Below are 22434 nucleotides of genomic sequence, written 5' to 3' on the forward strand. Positions count from 1 at the left end.
GTGGCCAGGCTGCCCCGACCTGCCGGAGTGGCCAGGCTGCCCCGACCTGCCGGAGTGGCCAGGCTGCCCCGACCTGCCGGAGTGGCCAGACTGCCCCGACCTGCCGGAGTGGCCAGACTGCCCCGAACTGCCGGAGTGGCCAGGGACGCCCGCCAGCCCGGTGAGTCCTGTGCCTACGCCTAGGGCCAGGCCTCTGTCATGTCTCCCCAGCCTGGTGAATCCTGGGTCAGTGCCGTCAGAGCAGCCAGGGTCGCCCGCCAGCCAGGCGCAACCATCGCCGCCCGCCAGCCGGGCGCAGCCAGGGTCGCCCGCCAGCCGGGCGCAACAAGGGTCGCCCGCCAGCCAGGCGCAACCATCGCCGCCCGCCAGCCGGGCGCAACCATCGCCGCCCGCCAGCCGGGCGCAACCATCGCCGGCCGCCAGCCGGGCGCAGTCAGTGTCGCCCACCAGACCTTCGGCGCGGTCAGGTGCACCACCGAAGAGGGCGACGTCAAGGGTGGAGCAGAGGCCACGTCCCGCACCTGAGCCGCCGCCGTAAGAAGGCCCACCCGGACCCTCCCCTTCAGAGTCAGGTTTTGCGGCCGGAGTCCGCACCTTTGGGGGGGGGGGGTACTGTAACGCCCTGGCCATAGAGAGGGGTTTTTGTTCTTTATTTTGGTTAGGCCAGGGTGTTACATTGGGTGGGCGTTCTATGTTCCTTTTTCTATGTTTTTGTATTTCTTTGTTTTGGGCCGTGTGTGTGGCTCCCAATCAGGCACAGCTGAAGCTCGTTGCTGCTGATTGGGAGTCACACATAAGGAGCATGTTTTTCCTTTGGGTTTGTGGGTAATTGTTTCTGTCAGTGTTTTGTACCAGACAGGACTGTTTGCTGTCGGTTTGCTCTTGTCTTGTTTTGTATAGTGTTCACGTTGTTTATATTAAAATTCTAATAATGAACACTAACTCCGCTGCACCTTGGTCCACTTCTTCAGACGACAGCCGTTACACTCCAGATGTTTCAGATGAGTTTCCGGGGTAAACAAAACCCCAGGATTTATCTCCCGTTAGTGGAGACAGGATGAATCCTTTAATCAAAAATGCATTTGTTGTATGACATACCGAGCTAAATATTTGGTTAGAAAACTGTCGTATAGACGACGATGGTCTGTTTCAATCATTCCTTTTATCAATCAAGTTTTCCCAGAAAGAAAGAAACAAAACAAAAACAAGAAGGAGGATTGACGTTGTGGGAAATACTAAATGCGCACTACATGAAATTACCACTAAAGAGACGTTCCCACTCAAAACAACATCTGTCCACACCGATAAGGAGGAAGTATTTGAATACAGACATTTTTTTTAAGGAGACAATGTATGCTGAATCCCTCTCCAGCCTCCAGTCACACTTCAGGGGTAAACCAAAGCCAAAGCACTGCTCTGTGTTGTGTTCCTTCCCCTTGTTATGTTGAGGTGCTGGAAGTCTTCAAAGACGTGCAGGATCCAGGAACTTGAGAGGGAGAGGGTGTTTGCTCTATCACCCTCTGACGAGTAGATAACCAAACAGACAGTGAACAGGCAGTCCACTGGGAACTAGAGAGGGGAGTCGAGATACAGCGAATGTAAAGTTCACATGAAAAAAAGAAGGCAAAACTAACAACGCAAACAACTGCGAAACATTGACAACCCTGTGGAGGGATATAGGCTTACAAACCCACAGAGTAATTACATGCAGCCTCATTTCTCCATGGCTACTGTCCTTGGAGCTGTAACCATGCGTCCTTTGGGTACAGTCAGTGTCACTGTGCAGAGGCACAACTCAGTAGGAGGGAGCAGCATTAGCAATACCACAGGGGGGTTCACATACAGCAATAACCGTTCAGCCTTTACGCCAATTACTAGAATTAAAAGAGCTCTGCTGCAGCGGCCACAAGGTAATTGCAGATAGAGAAAACACATTTCTCCACAAGCCATCGTCTTTGGGCAAACTTATAATGAAATCTGCCCCCTTCAAATGGTTTATTCTAATTCCCTTAATTCCCTGGCTGTTAGTTTCAGTGTAATGGAAAGGGCCTGTGGTTTGAGGGTTGTGCAGACTGCAGGAAGATGTGTGGATACTACAGGATGTGCTAGAGAGTAGCCTGTCGCTGCAGACCTGCAGACATGGGAGCTCTCTGCTCATGAACTAGGCTGCAGTACATGAGGCTCAGGAAATATCAGCTTTCTCTTCTGCTATTAATACTCAGGCATACGTAGGTTCCAACCTGCAGGGAGCACAGTCAGTCAGATAGCAGTTGGAAGGCTGCTCTGTGCCACAAATAGGCTGTGTCCCAAGCATAACCTTAAAAACGGAGATAAAGGTTATTACAGTCTATTATGTCTATAAACGATAATTCTTAACCCTGCGTGTACCTGCACCGCCGACCTACAAATGCAACCGCATGATATGAAATATGCACGGTGCCATCACGCTTAGACTGAAAGCATCCCAACAATTTGGAGGAAATGAGTTGACTGCCGCTTTTACAGGGTGAGCTGATGAAAAGGGAAGTGACAGGACTGAAGGGAAATGTCCATTCAAGAGAGGTGTAGAAGGTCCTAGGGAGTTCTATTTAGCGGAGGGATATAGGTTCTATAGCGTTTCTAGGTGCTGGGAACTGTGAGTTTGTAATCGCACGTCTGCAGCTAAGAGCTTGATATTTAGCATTATCTGGGCTTTGTTCCTTCTCCGCATGAGCCCGGAGAATGGAGAAGTGAGCACCTAAAAAGTACTTTGAATGCAGATGGAAAAAAAACACTCCAATCTCAACAGGGAGCATAGTTGGCTACACATTGAGCCACAGCAGTGCTCTCCCTGCATAAATCACAGTACATCACAGCCATCCTCCAACCACTGCTGCAACAAGTCTCCCCTTCTCCCCCCTCCTCTTATTATGCAAATAGCCTTCCTTCAGACTCGGGGTGTTTACAGAGCAATGCCTCTAGATTGCTTGTGTGTTTAGATAAGTGCCGGGGCCCATTGTCTCTCAAGTGGCCCACCTAAGATGGATCCACATGGTGACAGGGCTTGGAGAGCCCTTGCCTCAGAGTGGTGGGGAGGCACTGAATGCAGGATAAAGCCTTGTGCTTCATCTTCCAAGGATTTCACAGTTCCTGCAGAGAGATACCGTAGAGAGTTGTTCTGAGGAAAAGCTTCCATCAGCCCACCTGTGGCTCGAACACCAACAAAGCCTGATGCTTACCGCAGTGTTAACAGACACCTCCACTACTTTGCCTTCTAATTGTCCTAGCCTGGGAGGGATAATGGTGGTGGATGTTAACATTTCCATTTGAGTCAATTAGCAGACGCTCTTATCCAGAGCGACTTACAGGATAAATTAGTGCCTTGCTCAAGGGCACATCGACAGATGTTTCACCTAGTCAGCTCGGGATTCAAACCAGCGACCTTTCGGGTTACTGGCCCAACGCTCCTAACAGCTAGGCTACCTGCCGCCCCATGTGACAGTGAGGCGGTCCATGCGGATGTGACAGTTGCCAGTCCGTACGCCCGTCACACAGGTGCCAATGTCACCTTGTCAGCGCAGCCTGGTTGCCAACTGTCCAATCCACACAGGAGCAATGAAGCGCAGGCGACACAGCAACGGTTGATCCACGCAACAGCTACTTATCTGTGCATTCTACAGACACCCATCACCCCACCCTTAGATTAGAGCTACCTGGTGTCATAATGGGTTAGAATGGTTATTATATGCAAAAAGCATTCTGATTCCCAGTATTTCCATTCCTGTTGCATGGAGTATAATTAGAGCGTAATTCAACTCTTTCACTAGCCGACCCATTAATATCAAAGGAAGAGGAGGAGGTATTATTGCAGTTGCTGATGTGGCCATTTGTTCCTCCTCTCTAGCTACTTGAGTTCCCCCCCACTGCCGTGCACCCAATATGATTGGCTATATATAATGAATGGTGTTTATGAGATGGAAAAAGCTGTCTCGGGTCCTGTGTGCCAGACCGCAGCCATTCTATTGTGTTGCACATTCTGGCCTGGCCTCCGGAGACGGCGTGATCCCTCTAACCACCGGACATCTCATGTTCTACATGACCTGGACATGGGAGAAGGTGCAGTGGACATTCAGATCAATAGAGGACTTTGTACGTGCTTAGTGGCCATAGTGACAGAATGCACTAATGTCCTGTTTATAAATACATCCAGATACAGACTAAAGAGGTGTCTTTATAACTCTGAATCGAATGGCTTGCATTGGCATTTTGGGATGCCGAAGTGGTCATCAGAGTTACTTAACACACAATACGACCATGATAACTTAACAAGCTGAGCGCGTCTAGTTATTTGTTGCAGGCTTCATGGTCTTTGTCAACCTTTATCAGGCTGACAAGCAAAGTTACCTCAAGCATGCAGTCCCTCAAGAACGACCATCTGTCTACTTATGCTAAATGGAGGAGGAAGACAATAAATAAATGAGTCACAACTGTAAACATTGCCTTAGGGCTTAAGCCACAGACATAAATGTTGGTTATGTAAAGGATTGGTCACCAAGTTGAATCAATCCTTTGCGCTTTGCACTTTGGCAATCAAACCCACTTTGATAGTGTCTTTCAATTAAACGTATTAAAGGAAGGGGGACAGATGGTGAGTGTAATCCAATGAAATAAAAAGGCGACTAACAAGCTGTGGTATACAGTAGATCACAAGGTCGTCCGGTCATGGTGGTCACCTCTAATCATTACAGCCCACTCTCTCTGCTGTGCTTCTGTTCTTTCCCTCATTACTAGAGGGAACACAGAGAGAGGGGCCGTCGCTCTTTCTCTCTGAGTTGTGACCACTTTTCGTCACTTTATGTCCCCTGTGCCTGGGAAGAATAGGTCACATTACCGCCAAAGAAAGTGAAACAAAGATGCACGGAGCGAGGGAAGGCGAGGAGGGCATCTCTCCATCCATGAAAGTCTCCCGTTTAATGGCAGCCCACTTTTCTTCACACCTTCCCCCTATCACGAGGCTACACTTTGTGGGGCGTCTTTTGTTTCCATTTGCGACGCGAGACAATAACCCATCAAGAAAAGACAACAAAAGGAGAGCAGCAGCGCTGAATCCCGATCCAGCTGACATATGCTATCAGTGGGGCTTTAAAGAAATGTTATTAAGTAGTGGCGGCTTAGATGTGTACACACAGTTAGCCGGGGCACAGAACTGGAGCCCACAGTAACTGAAACTCGTAAGGAAACCGATTAACTGGGAGCTTATTTTAATGTCAGGAGGCTTGCAGTAAATACAACATATTTTTTTATTTTTCTTTTTTTCTTTTATTAAATACAACATTTGAATGAACATGGCTTCCAGGCAGCGTCCATGACTATACACGGGGAATGCTCTGCTGACCGTGCCTGTCTCCTGTACTCTGCTGGGTCTCATCGTGGACTGCATTATGCAGAAACTAAATGCTGACAGCAGATAACCGATGGGGAAGATGGCAAGACGCTCATCTATGTGCTCACTACTGCATAGCAAGCCCATGCATATCCAATGGGCTCATCTCTGTGAATTCCAAATGCACATGATATAATGAGAGTCTCACTCGGGTATTGATGCAGAGGGGAGATTGTGTAATCGACGACTTATCAATGTTTTGTTTTGTTTGTTTACGGGGCTTCTGTGTAACTTAATGTGCCACCGAATGAAAATGGAATCCGATGATCATCGGGGAACTCAGGGCTTTTAGAGGCATCCGTCTATATTGCTTAATGTCTGTAAAACAGCCAGCTTCCTCTGGCGGAAACTAAAGCAGATAAATAGACAGGGGGAGATAGAGGAGAGTAGGCTACGCGATTGCTTTTCAGGAAGATTTAACAGCGTGTTAGCTGCGAAGTAAAAACTCAGAGGATATTTTGATCTGTAACCAGACATGAGAAGAGTTGAACCAGAAGATGTCTAATCAGTAGTGTGTAACCCCCATTAGTGAGGAGTGAAGAAACACCTAGATGTTTTCCAAAGGGAGCATATGAGACTCAAACACAGCTGAAGGTATAAAGTACCCCCTTTCCTCTCCAACCTAGGTGAGAACCCATGAAAGAACACGCCTCAGGATAGCACTTTCTTCTCCTATCTCCTTTGCAAGGTAGGCACTTTTATTGAGTGGGGTTGTGAAGGAGATTTTCTGGATAGCGTTATTCTTCCAATAGTGAGGTGAGGTGTGCTTTCATGTCACATGGACACAGACACAAGTGACAGGGACCGGTAATTGAGATACACTAAGTGCTAAAAACATAAAGGACACCTTCCTAATATTGAGTTGCACCCCCTTTTGCCCTCAGTACAGCGTCAATTCGTCGGGGCATAGACTCTACAAGGTGTCGAAAGCATTCCAGAGGGACGCTGGCCCATGTTGACGCCAATGCTTCCCACAGTTGTGTCAAGTTGGTTTGATGTCCTTTGGGTGGTGGACCTTTCTTGATACACACAGGAAACTGTTGCGCATGAAAAACCCAGCAGCGTTGAAGTTCTTGACACAAACCGGTGTGCCTGGCACCTACTACCATACCCCGTTCAAAGGCACTTCAGTATTTTGTCTGCCCATTCACCCTCTGAATGGCACACATACACAATCCATGTCTCAATTGTCTCAAGGCTTAACAATCCTTCTCCTCTCCTTCATCTACACTGATTGAAGTGAATTTAAGAAGTGGCATCAATAAGGGATCATAGCGTTCATCTGTATACACCTGGTCAGTCAATGTCATGGAAAGATCAGGTGTTCTTAATGTTTTGTACACTCAGTGTATCATCCTTCACACGAGAGGGCCAATGCAAGGACGGCAACTCTTGATTGCCGTCGCTTTTATCTTGGCCTCTCCGGTTACGTCCTCCTGCGTCCAGCTGTCCCTGGATAGGCCTATTTCTGGAGAACGGCATCATAAATTGCCATTGGCACACAATTAACCAGCCAACCGCCAGCCCAGGTTGAGGTCCAGCCGTGAACAGGATGACCTCATCTGGTGGGTCAACACAGCGCATAGTCAGCACACCAATGTCACACCGCCCATAAACAATGTGTCAATTGATTTGTGTGGGAACAGACTGTACAGTGGGTGTTGACACATCTCACTCTGTCATCATGTTTGGAATACAAGTATTGTATACATTAGCCACACGTAACATTTGACGGTCGTTCCGTTTGATTTGAATCACTTTTTGACCGCAGGGTTTTTAGATTAGAATGACACTTTTTGACACATATTTGCCCATCGTAGAAAGTGGTCAGAAGGTAACTTTTTGGACCTCAGGAAACATTCTGGACTACAGGAAACGGAGGGCCGAGCACGCCCTCATCATCATCGACGGGGCTGTAGTCGAGCGGGTCGAGAACTTCCATTCCTCAATGTCCTCATCACTAAGGATCATGGTCTACACACACCAACACAGTCATAAAGAGGGAACGACAATGCCTCTTCCCCCTAAGGAGGCTGAAATGATTTGGCATGGGCCCTCAGATCCTCAAAAAGTTCTACAGCTGCACCATTGAGAGCATCTTGACTGGCTGCATCACAGCTTGGTATGGGAACTGCTTGGCATCCAACTGCAAGGCTCTACAGAGGGTAGGGCATAAGGCCCAGTACTTCACTAGGGCTGAGCTCCCTGCCATCCAGGACTTCTATACCAGGTGGCGATGTCAGAGGAAGGCCCTAAAATTGTCAAAGACTCCAGCCACACAAGTGGCTATTCTCTCTGCAACCGCACGGCAAGCAGTACCGATGTACCAAGTCTGGAACCAACAGGACCCTGAACAGCTTCTACCTCCAAGCTATAAGATTGCTAAATAGTTAGTCCGGCTAGCTATTTGGTTAAATATTTAACTATCTACATTTGAACTTTTTTTATTAATCACATACGCTGCTGCAACTGTTTATCTATCTGTTCATCTTGTTGCACAGCAAATGACTCACAAACATCTTCAAGAGCGTTTTGTGCTTTGTTAATCGATGTGTGCAGTCACTTGGAAACATGACATGTATAGTGTGTGGCATATTGCTAGCTAATCAACAACAAGAAACACCCATGACATTGTACTGTAGGTAAAATATAACAAATATAAACACTTGTGCTTTTGAGTGGCTGCTGCAAATAGCAATTCCTAACCAATCTATACAGTTATTTTCCCTTAAAACTGGGCTGGAATGATTAGCATACCCTCCACAAACGTGACATGATGTGTATGCCTGAGAGATAGCCAACAGGACCACTAAGATACGGCTGTGTGAGTCACCTCGGTGGGAGCTGCCACTACACATCACTGTATTCACCTGGCTGGGCTGTCAGGTCCCTGGGGTAGCAGTAGGGCCCCTACCACCCACCCTACACCAGCTCCAGGCATAGAGCCCATGCTCCATACACAGATTGAGGGCTGGGAAGCCATTTTGGGTCTGTGTGTTCAGAGGGAGGATGTAGGAACCCTGTCCAGCACCGGCTGTTCCCCATCTCTCCAGGAGCTGAGAACAAGATGGTCCACGTGGCCATGCCAGCTACAGCAAAACCCACTACCAACCAGGACATACAGTACACCTAGTGCAGAGAATTATGACGAACTAGCTCGGAGCACCATTTCAGCACTGAAATGAATGGGGCAACACACTGACCTTTCCCTGTCCATTAGCACTACCTGAAAACACCATGATGGAGTTTGTCATCCCGCCCAGTAAGGATGAGTAGTAGCACTCCATTTGTGGCAAAAGAGCTGTATTACGAATCACACAGATTCAACGCTTGAATGAGATCACGCAGAGGGATAGCGGCGATGAGCTCATATTAGCGTACAAATCACAGTTCTTCAAGCCTCTTCTATATCCACCCGCATCCGTTCGGTTGTGAAAATAAACGAGGAATACGAGTGTAAGGCGTTTGATAAGACACGAGGAAGGTCACAGAGACACGGTAAAGCTCAGTTCAAGAAAGGAGCGAAAATTGGCAATCTGCATTCTGAAACCATGTTAATATCCCTAGAAGCTTCAGAGTCAGTTAGCTACAGATGGAGTCGATGTTGCCTTGATGCTGCTTCTCCATCTATCTTCAGGGAGAATGTCAGAGCTGTTTATGTGAACACCTCATGCACAAAGGACACGAGTCAACCGCAGTAATGAGAGAGCACTGCAACAACCTGTTTCGAGCGTGCATCTGGGTTTCTCTCTGAGCCCAGCGTGACAGATCTATATACATACACTTCCAATGGGAGCACACAGTACTGAATATAACACAGGCTCAGTATGTGCCAAATAAAATTAGCCCACCAAAAAAATAACGACAAAAACATGGCAGTGATTCATGTCCAATGGATGAGTCCCCCTCCCTCTGAGTGGGGTCTTATTTAGGGCTTTGTGTCCTATTGGAGGCTGGCAAGGGACCGAGTTGTTGACGCTGTCGCCGTGGGCCCGTTCTCATTCAGACTGTGCACCTCTGGGTCCCCAAGCCCAAATGCAAGGTGACAACCTCTTGAAATGCACAGATTCAAAGGCAATTTGAGGCTCATATTTTGAGTGCATCACTATTCGAGACCGAAATGCCAAGCTAAAAAGGATGTGACATGTCTGGGTTTTCTATGTTTGGTGTGGAGAGAGGAGAAGATATTTAATAAGCAGGAGGAGGAGGATGCTATCTGGGTATGAGGGAACGAGGACCATGGTGGGAAAGCAATCAAGCCCAATAGAATCAATTGTAAGACGATAGCCCTTAGATCCAGTCAATGGCGGACCGTCAGCCCATGGTGTCTAACCCCTGGATGCCCTGGCCAGCCAGTAATACGGACAAGCCAGCTAAGATAATTTCCTGATAAATTCAATTGGAAAACATTAGGGATTCCCAATATCTACCTGACACCAGCCTCACATGATGACCATTAAAGAGAAGCTCAAAATCCCCTATGGCGGCTACATCAAACACAGGACACTGAGTGTGTTAGGGTCTGCAGCCAAGGTGCATCAAAGCCAGCCGCCCCAAATAATTAATGAAATAGCAGAGGGGTAATCCGGTCGAAACCCAGTTATTCCTTAGCAGACCAAGTGGAAAGAAATAGTCCCAAACCTTCTCCCTCAGAGTTGAGGCTGAGCAAGTGCGACTTGGGGTATTGATTTCTCCTTAATTTGCCTTTGGGTGACAGAGGAAAATGCTGAGTAGGGCGAGGCGGGCAAGCTATTCTAACATTCTTCACTGTTTAGGTGCAGAATAGCATCGATCGGAATGCCTGGAGTGAGCGGAGGCCTGAGATGGAGACAAGTTTACAACCCCCTCCTACAGTACAAGGACAAGCATGAGCATGTTAACATTTTATTCTCAACACCTATTTGCATGAAGCTCCTTAGTAAATATTTTAGCACCATAAAACATACTGAGAGTCCCATTAATCGAGATATTAAAGGCTGGGGATTTTTGTAAAAGTGTAAAAATAGAGCAGTATCTCTGACCGAATTAAGAACCTGACTGTCTCTGAAAAGAAAGTGCACTTTATTGATGCAGTGTCAAGGTAACTCAACACATTGAGACAGTCATACAGTAGATGACAAATTGAATATCTGCTATATTCACTAGCTAGCCCTTGACAAGGTACATACTTCACTTCCACTGTACCATGTTATGTATTACTCCGCCGATGCTCTCTCAGTGAGTGGGTTTGTTGTTGTGTTGTCAAACCATGTTTGATTGACAGGTTTCATTTCTGTGCGTCACTCCACTCCAGGGGACTGGGACTTAGTAAAAAAACTCCCACGCAGCATTTCGCTTCTTTGCCTCAGTTTTTTTTAAGTCAGTCGTTTAAACATTTCTCAAAAGTTACAAAGTAAAATGTTATGAATCATTTTTTTTTATGTTGATGTTCTTCTACTAAGGAGAGGCTTTTACATAGACAAACAGCACAAGAACATCACACTTCAGTTTTGTTGGTAGAATACTTTGGCACATCAAAAGTTTGCCTTATATAATCATATAATACCACAAAAGAGAGGGCCTATTTGAAGTAGAGGCCTCAACGTATTTTACTGAGAAAAATACATTCTCCAGGGGGAATATGACAAAATACAATGTGTGCCTAAGCCTTTCCTACCGACTACAGCGGATTTGATACACAGCCTCAATCGCTCATGCTGTATCAACACAATGACAATCACTTTCAGACCCATTTAATTTCACGAGGAAAGCATTTCAATCATCCTCTATTGTGCAATGTGCAATCCACGCATTATTCCTTGAAATGGAGATGCAATTAGGAATCAATTCAATTATCCCTTTGTGGTCAATCTGTTGGTTAAGTCGTTAACTATGTGTATGGATAGTTCTCAAAAGTGAAAAAGTGATACTGCCAGCACAAAAGACACCTTCCACTGATCATTAAAGGCAGAACCCTTCTGTGACCAAGTGACACTATTGTTGGGAAAACATCCCTCATCACCAGAGACGCATGATTTGACATGACATGTTTAATAAGAGGTCCTGGTTATCGATGCAGAACTAATGATGCCAAGTATAGAAAAAAACAGGATCATGAGCCCTGAAGGCCTGAGGTGTCATCCGTCAGCCTTAATGAGCTGATCACGAACTAGACTCGTGATGGCAAGCACTCCAGTCCACACATACAGCACCAGTAAAAAGTTTGGACACACCTACTCATTCAAGGGTTTTTCTTTATTTTTACTATTTTCTACATTGTATAATAATAGTGAAGACATGAAAACCATCAAATAACACATACGGAATCATGTAGTAACCAAAAAAGTGTTAAAGAAATCAAAATATATTTCAGATTTAAGATTCTTCAAAGTAGCCACCCATGACAGCTTTGCACACTCTTGGCATTCTCTCAACCAGCTTCACCTGGAATGCTTTTCCAACAGTCTTGAAGGAGTTCCCACATATGCTGAGCACTTGTTGGCTGCTTTTCCTTCACTCTGCGGTCCAACTCATCCCAAATCATCTCAATTGGGTTGAGGTCGGGTGATTGTGAAGCCAGCTCATCTGATGCAGCACTCAATCACTCTCCTTCTTGGTCAAATAGCCCTTACACAGCCTGGAGGTGTGTTGGGTCATTGTCCTATTGAAAAACAAATGATAGTCCCACTAAGCACAAAGCAAATGTGATGGTGTATCCCTGCAGAATGCTGTGGTAGCCATGTTTGTTCAGTGTGCCTTGAATTCGAAATAAATCACAGACATTGTCACCATAAAAGCACCCCCACACCATCACACCACCTCCTCCATGCTTCACAGTGGAGATGTGGAGATCATTCGTTCACCTACTCTGCGTCTCACAAAGACACAGCGTTTGGAACCAAAAAACTCAAATTTGGACTCATCAGACCAAAAGACAGATTTCCACCAGGCTAATGTCCATTGCTAGTGTTTCTTGGCCCAAGCAAGTCTCTTCTTTTTATTGGTGTCCTTTAGTAGTGGTTTCTTTGCAGCAATTTGACCATGAATGTGTAACCTTTATTTAACCAGCAAAACAAATTCTTATTTACAATGACGGCCTACCCCAGATGATGCTTTGACAATTGTGCTCCGCCCTATGGGACTCCCAATCAAGGCCGGATGTAATATAGCTTGGAGTCAAACCAAGGACTGTAGTAACATCTCTTGCACTGAGATCCCGTGCCTTACACCGCTGCACCATTCGGGAGCCATGATTCACGCAGTCTCCTCTGAACAGTTGATGTTGAGATGTGTCTGTTACTTGAACTCTGTGAAGCATTTATTTGTCCTGCAATCTAAGGCTGGTAACTCTAATGAACTTATCCTCTGCAGCAGAGGTAACTCTGGGTCTTCTTTTCCTGTGGCGGTCCTCATGAGAGCCAGTTTCATCATTGCGCTTGAAGGTTTTTGCGACTGCACTTGATGAAACTTTGAAAGTTCTTAACATTTTCCGGATTGACTGACCTTCATGTCAAAAAGTAATGATGGACTGTCGTTTCTCTTTGCTTATTTGAGCTGTTCTTGCCATAATATGGACTTGATCTTTCATCAAATAGGGCTATCTTCTGTATACCACCCCTACCTTGTCACAACACAACTGATTGGCTCAAACGCATTAAGAAGTAAAGAAATTCCACAAACTAACTTTTAACAAGGCACACCTGTTAATTGAAATGCACTCCAGGTGACTACCTCATAAAGCTGGTTGAGAGAATGCCAAGAGTGTGCAAAGCTGTCATCAAGGCAAAGGGTGGCTACTTTAACCTCTCTAGGGTAGGGGGCAGTATTTTCACATTCGGATAAAAAACGTACCCGATTTAATCTGGTTATTACTATTGCCCAGAAACTAGAATATGCATATAATTGTTTGATTTGGATAGAAAACACCCTAAAGTTTCTAAAACTGTTTGAATGGTGTCTGTGAGTATAACAGAACTCATATGGCAGGCAAAAACCTGAGAAGATTCTGTACAGGAAGTGCCCTCTCTGACCATTTCTTGGCCTTCTACACTCTCTTTATTGAAAACTGAGGATCTCTGCTGTAACGTGACACTTCCTGAGGCTCCCATAGGCTCTCAGAAGGCGCCAGAACGTTGAATGATGACTCTGGTGTCCCAGGCTGAAAAACAGTAGCGCATTTGGTAAGTGGTCGATCTGAGAACAATGAGACGGGCGCGCGCATGCACATGAAGAGTCAATTTTAGATTTTGAGTCTTTGAACGAAAACAGGGTTTCCCGGTCGGAATATTATCGCTTTTTTACGAGAAAAATCGCATAAAAATTGATTTTAAACAGCGTTTGACATGCTTCGAAGTACGGAATATTTAGAATTTTTTTGTCACGATACGCGTCTGCGCATCATCGTTCGGATAATGTCTTGAACGCAAGAACAAAACAGAGGATATTTGAACATAACTATGGATTATTTTGAACCAAACCAACATTTGTTATTGAAGTAGAAGTCCTGGGAGTGCATTCTGACGAAGAACAGCAAAGGTAATCCAATTTTTCTTATAGTAAATCTGAGTTTGGTGAGTGCCAAACTTGGTGGGTGTCAAAATAGCTAGCCCGTGATGGCGAGCTATCTACTCAGAATATTGCAAAATGTGCTTTTGCCGAAAAGCTATTTTAAAATCGGACATAGCGATTGCATAAAGGAGTTCTGTATCTATAATTCTTTAAATAATTGTTATGTTTTTTGTGAACGTTTATCGTGAGTAATTTAGTAAATTCACCGGAAGTTTGCGGTGGGTATGCTAGTTCTGAACGTCACATGCTAATGTAAAAAGCTGTTTTTTGATATAAATATGAACTTGATTGAACAGACATGCATGTATTGTATAACACAATGTCCTAGGTGTGTCATCTGATGAAGATCATCAAAGGTTAGTGCTGCATTTAGCTGTGGTTTGGGTTTATGTGACATGATATGCTAGCTTGAAAAATGGGTGTCTGATTATTTCTGGCTGGGTACTCTGCTGACATAATCTAATGTTTTGCTTTCGTTGTAAAGCCTTTTTGAAATCGGACAGTGGGGTTAGATTAACGAGATTCTTGTCTTTAAATAGCTGTAAAATAGTCATATGTTTGAGAAATTGAAGTAATAGTATTTCTAACGATTCAAAAATCGCGCCACTGGATTTCAGTGGCTGTTACGTAGGTGGGACGAGTTCGTCCCACATGCGCCAGAGAGGTTAAACACATTTTTGGTTACTACATGATTCCATATGTGTTAATTCATAGTTTTTATGTATTTACTATTATTCAACAATGTAGAAAATAATAAAAATAAAGAGAACCCCTGGAATGAGTAGGTGTATCCAAACTTTTGACTGGTACTGTACGTGTTTTGTCATCTAGCACTAAGGGGACCTATAGATATGACAGATTCAGAGGGTATGTGGAGTATGTGGATTATACCCAAGCCCTGGTCTTGTGTTCACAAAGTGTCTTTTAAATCATCATGAAACAAACGCTTCGTGAATACAGGGCTTGGCCCTGGCCAGAGAGCTTCCCCTGTGGATGGTTCTCCTAATTGGGAGGGACAGCGGCGTGGAATGTGGGAGAAATAAGAGAGCTTTGGTTTGGGGGATGCCAAGCAACTCTCACACAGTGGCAGGTGCCCAAGATTTTACGGAGCTAGCTTAGCTACCTCTCTCATAGCAGTTGTTATTTCATCTGGTCTCTCTATGTCTCTCCGTTCACCTGGCACACTCTAGTCAACAACACAAGATTGACACAATAGCACCCCAGACTCCCATCAAACCTTGTTAAAACCAAATAAAATGTCCTCCTGCCCTAGGATAATGCCTGTTTAGATTCATGCGCTACACTACCATGTTTACTATGAGAAACAAAAAGAAACATGTCAGCATGATCATTAAAACCCCCTCTTTCACAGGGCATGGGGATGCTATTTTGGTCTTGCCCTGGGATCCCAGTAACAGGTTTTTATTGAACGGTGGCACCTAGTATGTTATGAGTCATAACTGACACAGTGAGTCTCTACTCTAAACAGGCTGTCTCAATTTCCAATCAGCCAGCATGGGGGGTGGGGAGACTTAAATCTCTGACTAACTCCACCCACCACAAGCCCCCTGATCCACCGCATTATATGCGTCTATATCCCATTTGATCTGTTACACAAGCTAATGAGCTCTACAATGCGGTAGGATGGCAATTGAAGGAGCGGGCCGGGTGGAGATGTGTAAATTAAAATCATCTCCCCAGACATTTAGCTACTGGACACAGGCAGGGAGCAGGGTTACAGTATATGGAGATATTGGAAGTGCAGGTTAGAGTAGGAATATTGAGCCAAGGCTGTACCTTCTCCTGTGGGGATGCTAATTCAGGGCCGGCCCCAGGTATAGGTGACGTAAGCTGTCGCTTAGGGCCCCTGGCCACTAGGGGGCCCCCGCCCCAATTTAGTATTATTATTACATTCTTTTACTCAGTTGGGGTCTCAACTTACAGTTCGAAATTTGGTTGTGTGTCATCAGTTTTTTATGTCAGCCAATGACAGTCACTCATAAAACATTTTCTGATTGGTAAATTAGTCTAGCCAGCTGTCTAAACTTGTATTAATCATGGCAAAAATTACTGACCGGGCATGAAGGGCACATGCCAAAGGGCCCTTACCAAATCTCTCTTATGGCCCCCAAAAGGCCCTGTGCTAATTACAACACTTAAAATGATCAAATGCATATCAACTACGTCAATACTTCTTCTAAGTAAATGTAAATAAATTAAATACATTGTCCAATGCAGGAGAATCAGATATGAATGTCCTTATTTGAGAGTAAAAAATTGACATGGCAGGATGACGTCCTCTTGTACTGTTACGGATATTAATTGTCTACATTATATTGCCCTAAAGTACTGATTGATATAGCTTCACAATAATATATTGTGTTATTTAAGCCACTCCTGAATCGGGGCGGCAGGTGGTTAGAGCGTTGGGCCAGTAACCGAAAGGTTGCTAGATCGAATCCCCGAGCTGACAAGGTAAAAATCTGTCGTTCTGCCCCTGAACAAGGCAGTTAAACCACTGTTCCTAGGCCGTCATTGTAAATAAGAATTTGTTCTTAACTGACTTGCCTAGTTAAATAAAAGTTTAATCTTTTTTTATCAGTATGCATGTCAGTATTGGAAATCCATGTAAGAAGGCATCATGAATTATTGAAAGCTGGTTTCATGATTTCAAACAATTCACTGCACCTCAATTTCAGTTTAACCTCCACATCACATAGTAAGGGATTAAGTTAACTTGTGATAGACTTCTGGTGAGAGGGGCCATCTGAAAGTTTGTAAAGTCCCTTGGGGCCGAGGGGATTAGTGAACTTTCAGCACTCTGTGAGGGGGAAAACAGCAGGCAAATTGCTTCGACACCTTGGCTCGAAACCTTGTGGCATGAAGGAATGGGACAGCATGAGTGAAATGACTGCCAAGGCAATGCTTTATAAAGCCACCGTTCAACTAGGAAAACACACACAAACACCTTGAAACTGTCATTAGGTTTCAAGCTCTTTTCTTCGGGGCGGCGTGCTAGCTACGTTTAAAACAAAAATGTCAACTCAGGTGATTAAATCGATGGGGAAACTAATCTTTTGTTTCCTTCGACCAAATGGCGTATAAATCCTCCAGCAATCCCCTAAGCAAGCATAGGAATTCATGAATGCTAAACACCGTGGTTCTTCTACTCCCCTAACAAAGGATTTGCACCACTGCTTTGGCCCGTTATAAGGTAAGGATGCTGAGCGGCCATTTATTCTCCAAATATGAATATCAAATGAGGCTTTGCTTATGGTATGATAATGACACAGTGGTGGGACGGAGGCAGCTCTCTCTAACAAAGGAACTGTTGTTGGTGCACTATGTGTCAGTGTCGGGAAGGGAAGGAAACAGGGAGGATGTTTTAATTAATAGTGGAGGGAGTGAAGGAGGGAGGGCTGGGCAGAGCAGATCAGAGATTCTATCAGACATCACAGAGAGAGGACACAGAGCAGGGGCCTGCAAATACACCACGGCCAGTCTGCAAGCCGACACACATAGGAAATCAGAGCCAACCCAATCTTGCTCTCCGACTCATAGTGTGTCTAGTGTGTCGTCCAGTCATCACTGTATTTTTGGGCATAGCCACTGTGATTCGGTGTGATTGGCGTGACCACTGGCTTTATTGGTGGTGTCCTCCATCATCCGAAGGAGACTTGCTCTCAATCCTGACTACTACACCACCAGATACTCTGATACTCTAATCTGACCCAGACCCCCCAACCATGCTGCAGCTCAGACTAACACTAATCTCCATAAGAAAGAGAAGCCAGATGGTCAGGAACAACTGCTGGAGAGGCCTGGAGATGAGCGCATGGGACATGCCTGGAGTGCCTGCGCTATTTACCTTGTGCTTCAAGTTACCACTGTAAGCCCTGTGAAGGGAGTGGAGGGCTGGGGGTTGTGGGTTTCGAGGGAGGCCCGCTGTCTGCACCTGGCATCGGGTTACGCCACCGGCCTGGCAGCCACCATGCAACCCCGCTCCGATCTGGGGTGTCAAAGCTGAGGCCCTGGGCAGGCAGCGTAAACTTGCGATTCATGGAGTGCCACAGGGAGAGCAGCAATGTCCCAGGGGTGTCAGGTTACAGGGCTGCTTTTCACCCTTTCCCCCAGTCCCCAAGCCCCTGTGCTGCCTCTGGACCCCCGGACCCGGTGGGGCTGCAGCAGACAGACAGACAGGCAAACAGACAGACAGACACCTCCTGCCTTCACAGAGAGATGGACACATGGCCACCCAGGGAAACAGTGACTCCCCTGGGACAGTTATTAAACTGTCATTAAAGGGAGTCAAGGCGCCACAACGACTATCAATCTGCTAGCAAGGGGCGTGATCATTAAGTGAACATTAGCAGTGTGAGGAGCTCAATTACTGCCCAGCGGGAGCCACAGCGCTAGTGAAAGCCCCCCGTCCGCTCCAGGCCTTCCCCACTGATCAACACACGCACAGATGAAGGTCACCATTTCCTCACACCATAGGGTGCCCACAGCCCTCCTTACTCTCCCCAACCCTAGGAGAGTCAGTGACAATAAGGCAGGTCTATGGCATCCAGCTCAGTGCCAAAGGCAAAGCCTCTTTCCCCACTCCTTCCCTCCCACTCCTCCCAGTGTGGAGCTAGAGCATCAGGTTATTAACATGGGGGGTTTTACCGCCAACACAAGGGGTTAAGTACAGGTTGAGCCACACAAAGCCCTCGGGGAGAGCAAGCGCCTCGGCTAAATCCTCCTGTAGCTGTCACGGATGGCAAAGCAGCACTGACACAATGACCTCAGCCGCCATCCAGTAGCCCGGCCTCTGATCCCTCCACATGCATCACGTACTGCACACACACCTTGCCTGATCTGAGCAGGCCTTGCCAATCAGCCACACACATATCCCTCTTGCACTGTGTGGGTGTTCTGCCCGAAAGGTACATTGGAATCTGTGCTGTGGGCTGTTGGTCTCGTCATGGTTCAGTAATAATGGGCAGCAGCCTGGTGCCTGAGCTTCAAATGTGCCCCAGATTGCAGGGTGCACGCAGTAGGCTAGTGGTGACGTGATTGGAGAGGTATACCCTGTGGTGTTGTGATGTTATTACGCTTCACGCATGACTGGCTCCACACAAAAGGCTCCGGTCCATCAACTAAACCCCCGATAATCCACTGGTTAAATATTTCAGGGGATGCCTACTTTCACAAACAAAATGACAGATGCAGACATAAGACCAACTGAAATCTGAGGGATTTGATGATGATGTGTGAAAGTGCAAGTCTTTTTATTTAAAACATTTTTTTTTTTTTAGATCTGTGTTACCCCAAAGAATCTCAATGTGTAAAATAAAACCAACAAATCAGATTATTCCCATCCAACTCTCTTCCAGCGGCTCTCCAAAATGAATTAAAATGTCATCCATCGTTCTGAATCTTTCATAACCATTCCCCAGATATGTCATGATTCCATCGAAAACATGTAAGCAATGCCCCACTATCCTTTTAACTAGACAGCTTAACACTCTAAATCCTCATCATGTTTGCAGTAAATCAGCATCCATCAGGAGCCACGTTGTAAAGCCATCTGAACGAATGCCAGCCCCAGCACCCCAGCAGAGCACCCACAGGGAGACATGGTGGAGCAACCACTCTTTCAACTCTTTTTCAAATCTGATGTTAAACCTAACTCTGAACTTAACCACACTGCTAACAGTATGCCTAACCCTAATCTTCAAATTAAAACCAAACAGCAAATGTTTGTTTTCATCAATTCTTACGATATAGCCAATTTTGACTTTGAGGCGTCGGAGTGACAACCCCCACTCCAACGCCTCAATAACAACCAGCGATAGTAACATGCAAATGAGCCCCATCACGCCATGATGAGGCAGACATAGTTATGAAACACACATGGTCGCACAAAGAGCTACAGTATCACCTGGAGAAGAAAAGGGTTTTCATAATGATCCTCATAAGCATGAACACCAATCTTGATCTCACATACGCCTGAACAGAAATCTTTAAATGATCCCTATATCAGTTTCCAAGTATTATGCAATATGACATTTTACCATCTTGCCTTACTCATATTACTGCTAACCTAATGCCTACCCCTTTTACATTTGTATCCGCTGAGTAATTTCCAGAATCATGTGTCAGTGTCATTCCTGCTTGTTGGCCCACATTCATCCTAATGCATCCTATAATTAGCACCCCCAAAAGAGAACAAACAATATGGAGACATGAGAAAGAGAAGAAGAAGACAGAGAAATAATGTTTACTTACCCAGAAGATGAGGTTGAAGAGGAACATGGTGTACTTCAAACAGCAGAGACAGCCCCGTGCCATGTTGCACTTCTTGAATTCTAAAAGGAACACAAAGGATAGATCCAGGTAAAAGACCACGTATTTGCTGCCTTTGGGCGCCGTGTACTTGTTATTGCTGCTCTTGTCTCCTCCGACGTTGACGCTGGCATCGGCCGCTGTCCCAGCCTGCCCCTGTGCGGCGGAGGCGCCACGTGGCCCCGTGGAGCCGTAGAACGCGCCGGCGGTGAAGCCGCGGCCACCGAATGGGCGGCCGGATGTAGAGGCGCGGGCAAAGTCGGAGTCGCGGCTATCCACGGACGGGCTGCGGTGAATGGCTGACTCCTCACTGCTGGACTTCTCCATGCTCTGGGGCTGACGTTGCTGCTGCTGAGGGGCTCGCTACTGTTACACACTCTACCATGTCTCAGAGATGAGAGAACAGAACTCTCCCCCTCTAACAGGCTCCTCTCTTCCTCTCTGCTCTGTACTGATTCTCTTCAAGGCCAGAAAATCGGAATGTTTCTATATCAGAATCTTTCTATCTCCCCAACACAGGTAAGTGAGAGGAAGGAACGACACAGGCGCTATCCCCAGCTCTACGCGTCTTCTGCCCAGTGCCCAGTATCTGCTCTCATGCTCTTGAGTTAGCCATGCAGAGAAGCCCTAGTCCAGTGAGAACCATTATTACCCTGACAAGTGACGGCAGACTACGTCCTTGAGTCAGTAAGTTTCAATAGTGTCCCCTGGATCTCCTGTGCTCTCCACACTGCTGTGATGTTTGCCGTGGGAGCAGACCCCCTGTGACTCTTTCTCTCCTGCTGTCAGCTGCTCCACTTCTTCCACCTGGTTCACTTCTCCCTGCTGCTGACCTCAGGACTGCTTTCTGCCTGGAGCGGTGGGAACTTTAACCCCCCTGCAAAAACACAATCCTCTATCTTTTTTTCCCTCTCTCCGCTTCTCCTCCTCCTTTCCTGCACTCTCTCAGTCCTCTGTGCTTTGCGCTCTCCAACGTGCTGACAATACACTCTCTCCCACTCCTTCTCTCTCTCTCTCTGTGCTCTATGGTATCATTCTGCACTCAGTCCCCTGCTCTCTGCCTGTGCTCTCATTTGCAGCGCCGTGGCTGATGTGCGCTATTATCGGCAAGCCACATCTAACGGGCATTCCCAATCCTATCCCCCTAAATTAGAGCACTGCCCTCATTCCCTCTCCTCTCTTTGCCTCTCCTCGGCCCCTCCCCACTGCTGAGGGAGCAACCAATGAGGCAGCTGCAGGCAGCCCGGGATCCTCCCCCCCTCTCCAACCATGTAATAAGCTGATCGTAACGCTGCTCTGGCTATACAAGTTCAGCAATTTCATCTGTGCTGTCTGCGCGTCAGGGGATCCAGGAGGCCATTCATTAACTCAAATATCATGAGGCCAGGGAAACGTGTGAGAGGAGGGTGAGCGGGGGGGGGCTAGGTTCATATTAATATCTGCATGGGGGGAGGGGCTTCTCCTGTCAGTGTGGAACATATCACATGAACATAGTGGAGTTGGCCAGTGCTCTCCGATGCAACCTTCAATCCTTCGATTTCATTACGACACTTGCTATATTCACGTCCTGTTTTTTTTTACGCTTAAATGTATTATTCGCTTATGTTTACGCCTATATTTGCGAAGAGCTGGCTATAATGACATCAAAACGCCATCATAATAAGGATGATTACTGCATGCAGACATGCGGAGTACTGTATCTCTGCAGCCTTGTCACAAAGTTGTCAGTTGCTCAATACCTGCTTGCTCACATCCATGTAAGGAGCACCGATAAATTGGCAGGGATTCAGCCTTTGGAATTATTGCACCATTTCAAGCATGGAAATGGGAGAGTGGCTTAAAGATACTCAGATCTACCCTATGGAATACCAGGGTCAAACACAGACTGTGTCAGTTGTTTCACACACATATTACAGCTCCATGGAGCTCCATCCTTATATTTATCGACTCTGGTTTGAAATTCATTCCCCAGATGACTCAATGTAAATGATCTGTGAACAAAGAGAAAATGCATTTTAAGATATCAAACTGATAAGATATCAAACCCCCACTGAGAGAGATGACGTTTCCTTTATAGTGTACATGCTGATTTGACGAGATGGGGATGAAAGATACCTTTTGATACAGCGCTTGTG

The 22434-nt window shown here is 46.1% G+C and overlaps 1 protein-coding gene across 3 annotated transcripts in view; it reads right to left on the minus strand.

Annotated features, from left to right (window-relative positions):
* Window positions 1-22434, minus strand: part of tspan9a (tetraspanin 9a) — a 290457-nt gene that overhangs the window by 87010 nt on the left and 181013 nt on the right. For 2 of the 3 annotated variants that reach the window (XM_029696833.1, XM_029696832.1), the window contains one exon: window positions 20243-20322. In XM_029696833.1, the coding sequence (XP_029552693.1) occupies window positions 20243-20305 (63 nt within the window). In that variant the 5' untranslated portion in view covers window positions 20306-20322. Of the gene's footprint in view, window positions 1-20242; window positions 21439-22434 lie in introns of those variants that run through there. The other variant, XM_029696830.1, reaches the window with a different exon arrangement.

This window comes from Salmo trutta, chromosome 17 (assembly GCF_901001165.1).
Source record: "Salmo trutta chromosome 17, fSalTru1.1, whole genome shotgun sequence".
Lineage (NCBI taxonomy): Eukaryota > Metazoa > Chordata > Actinopteri > Salmoniformes > Salmonidae > Salmo > Salmo trutta.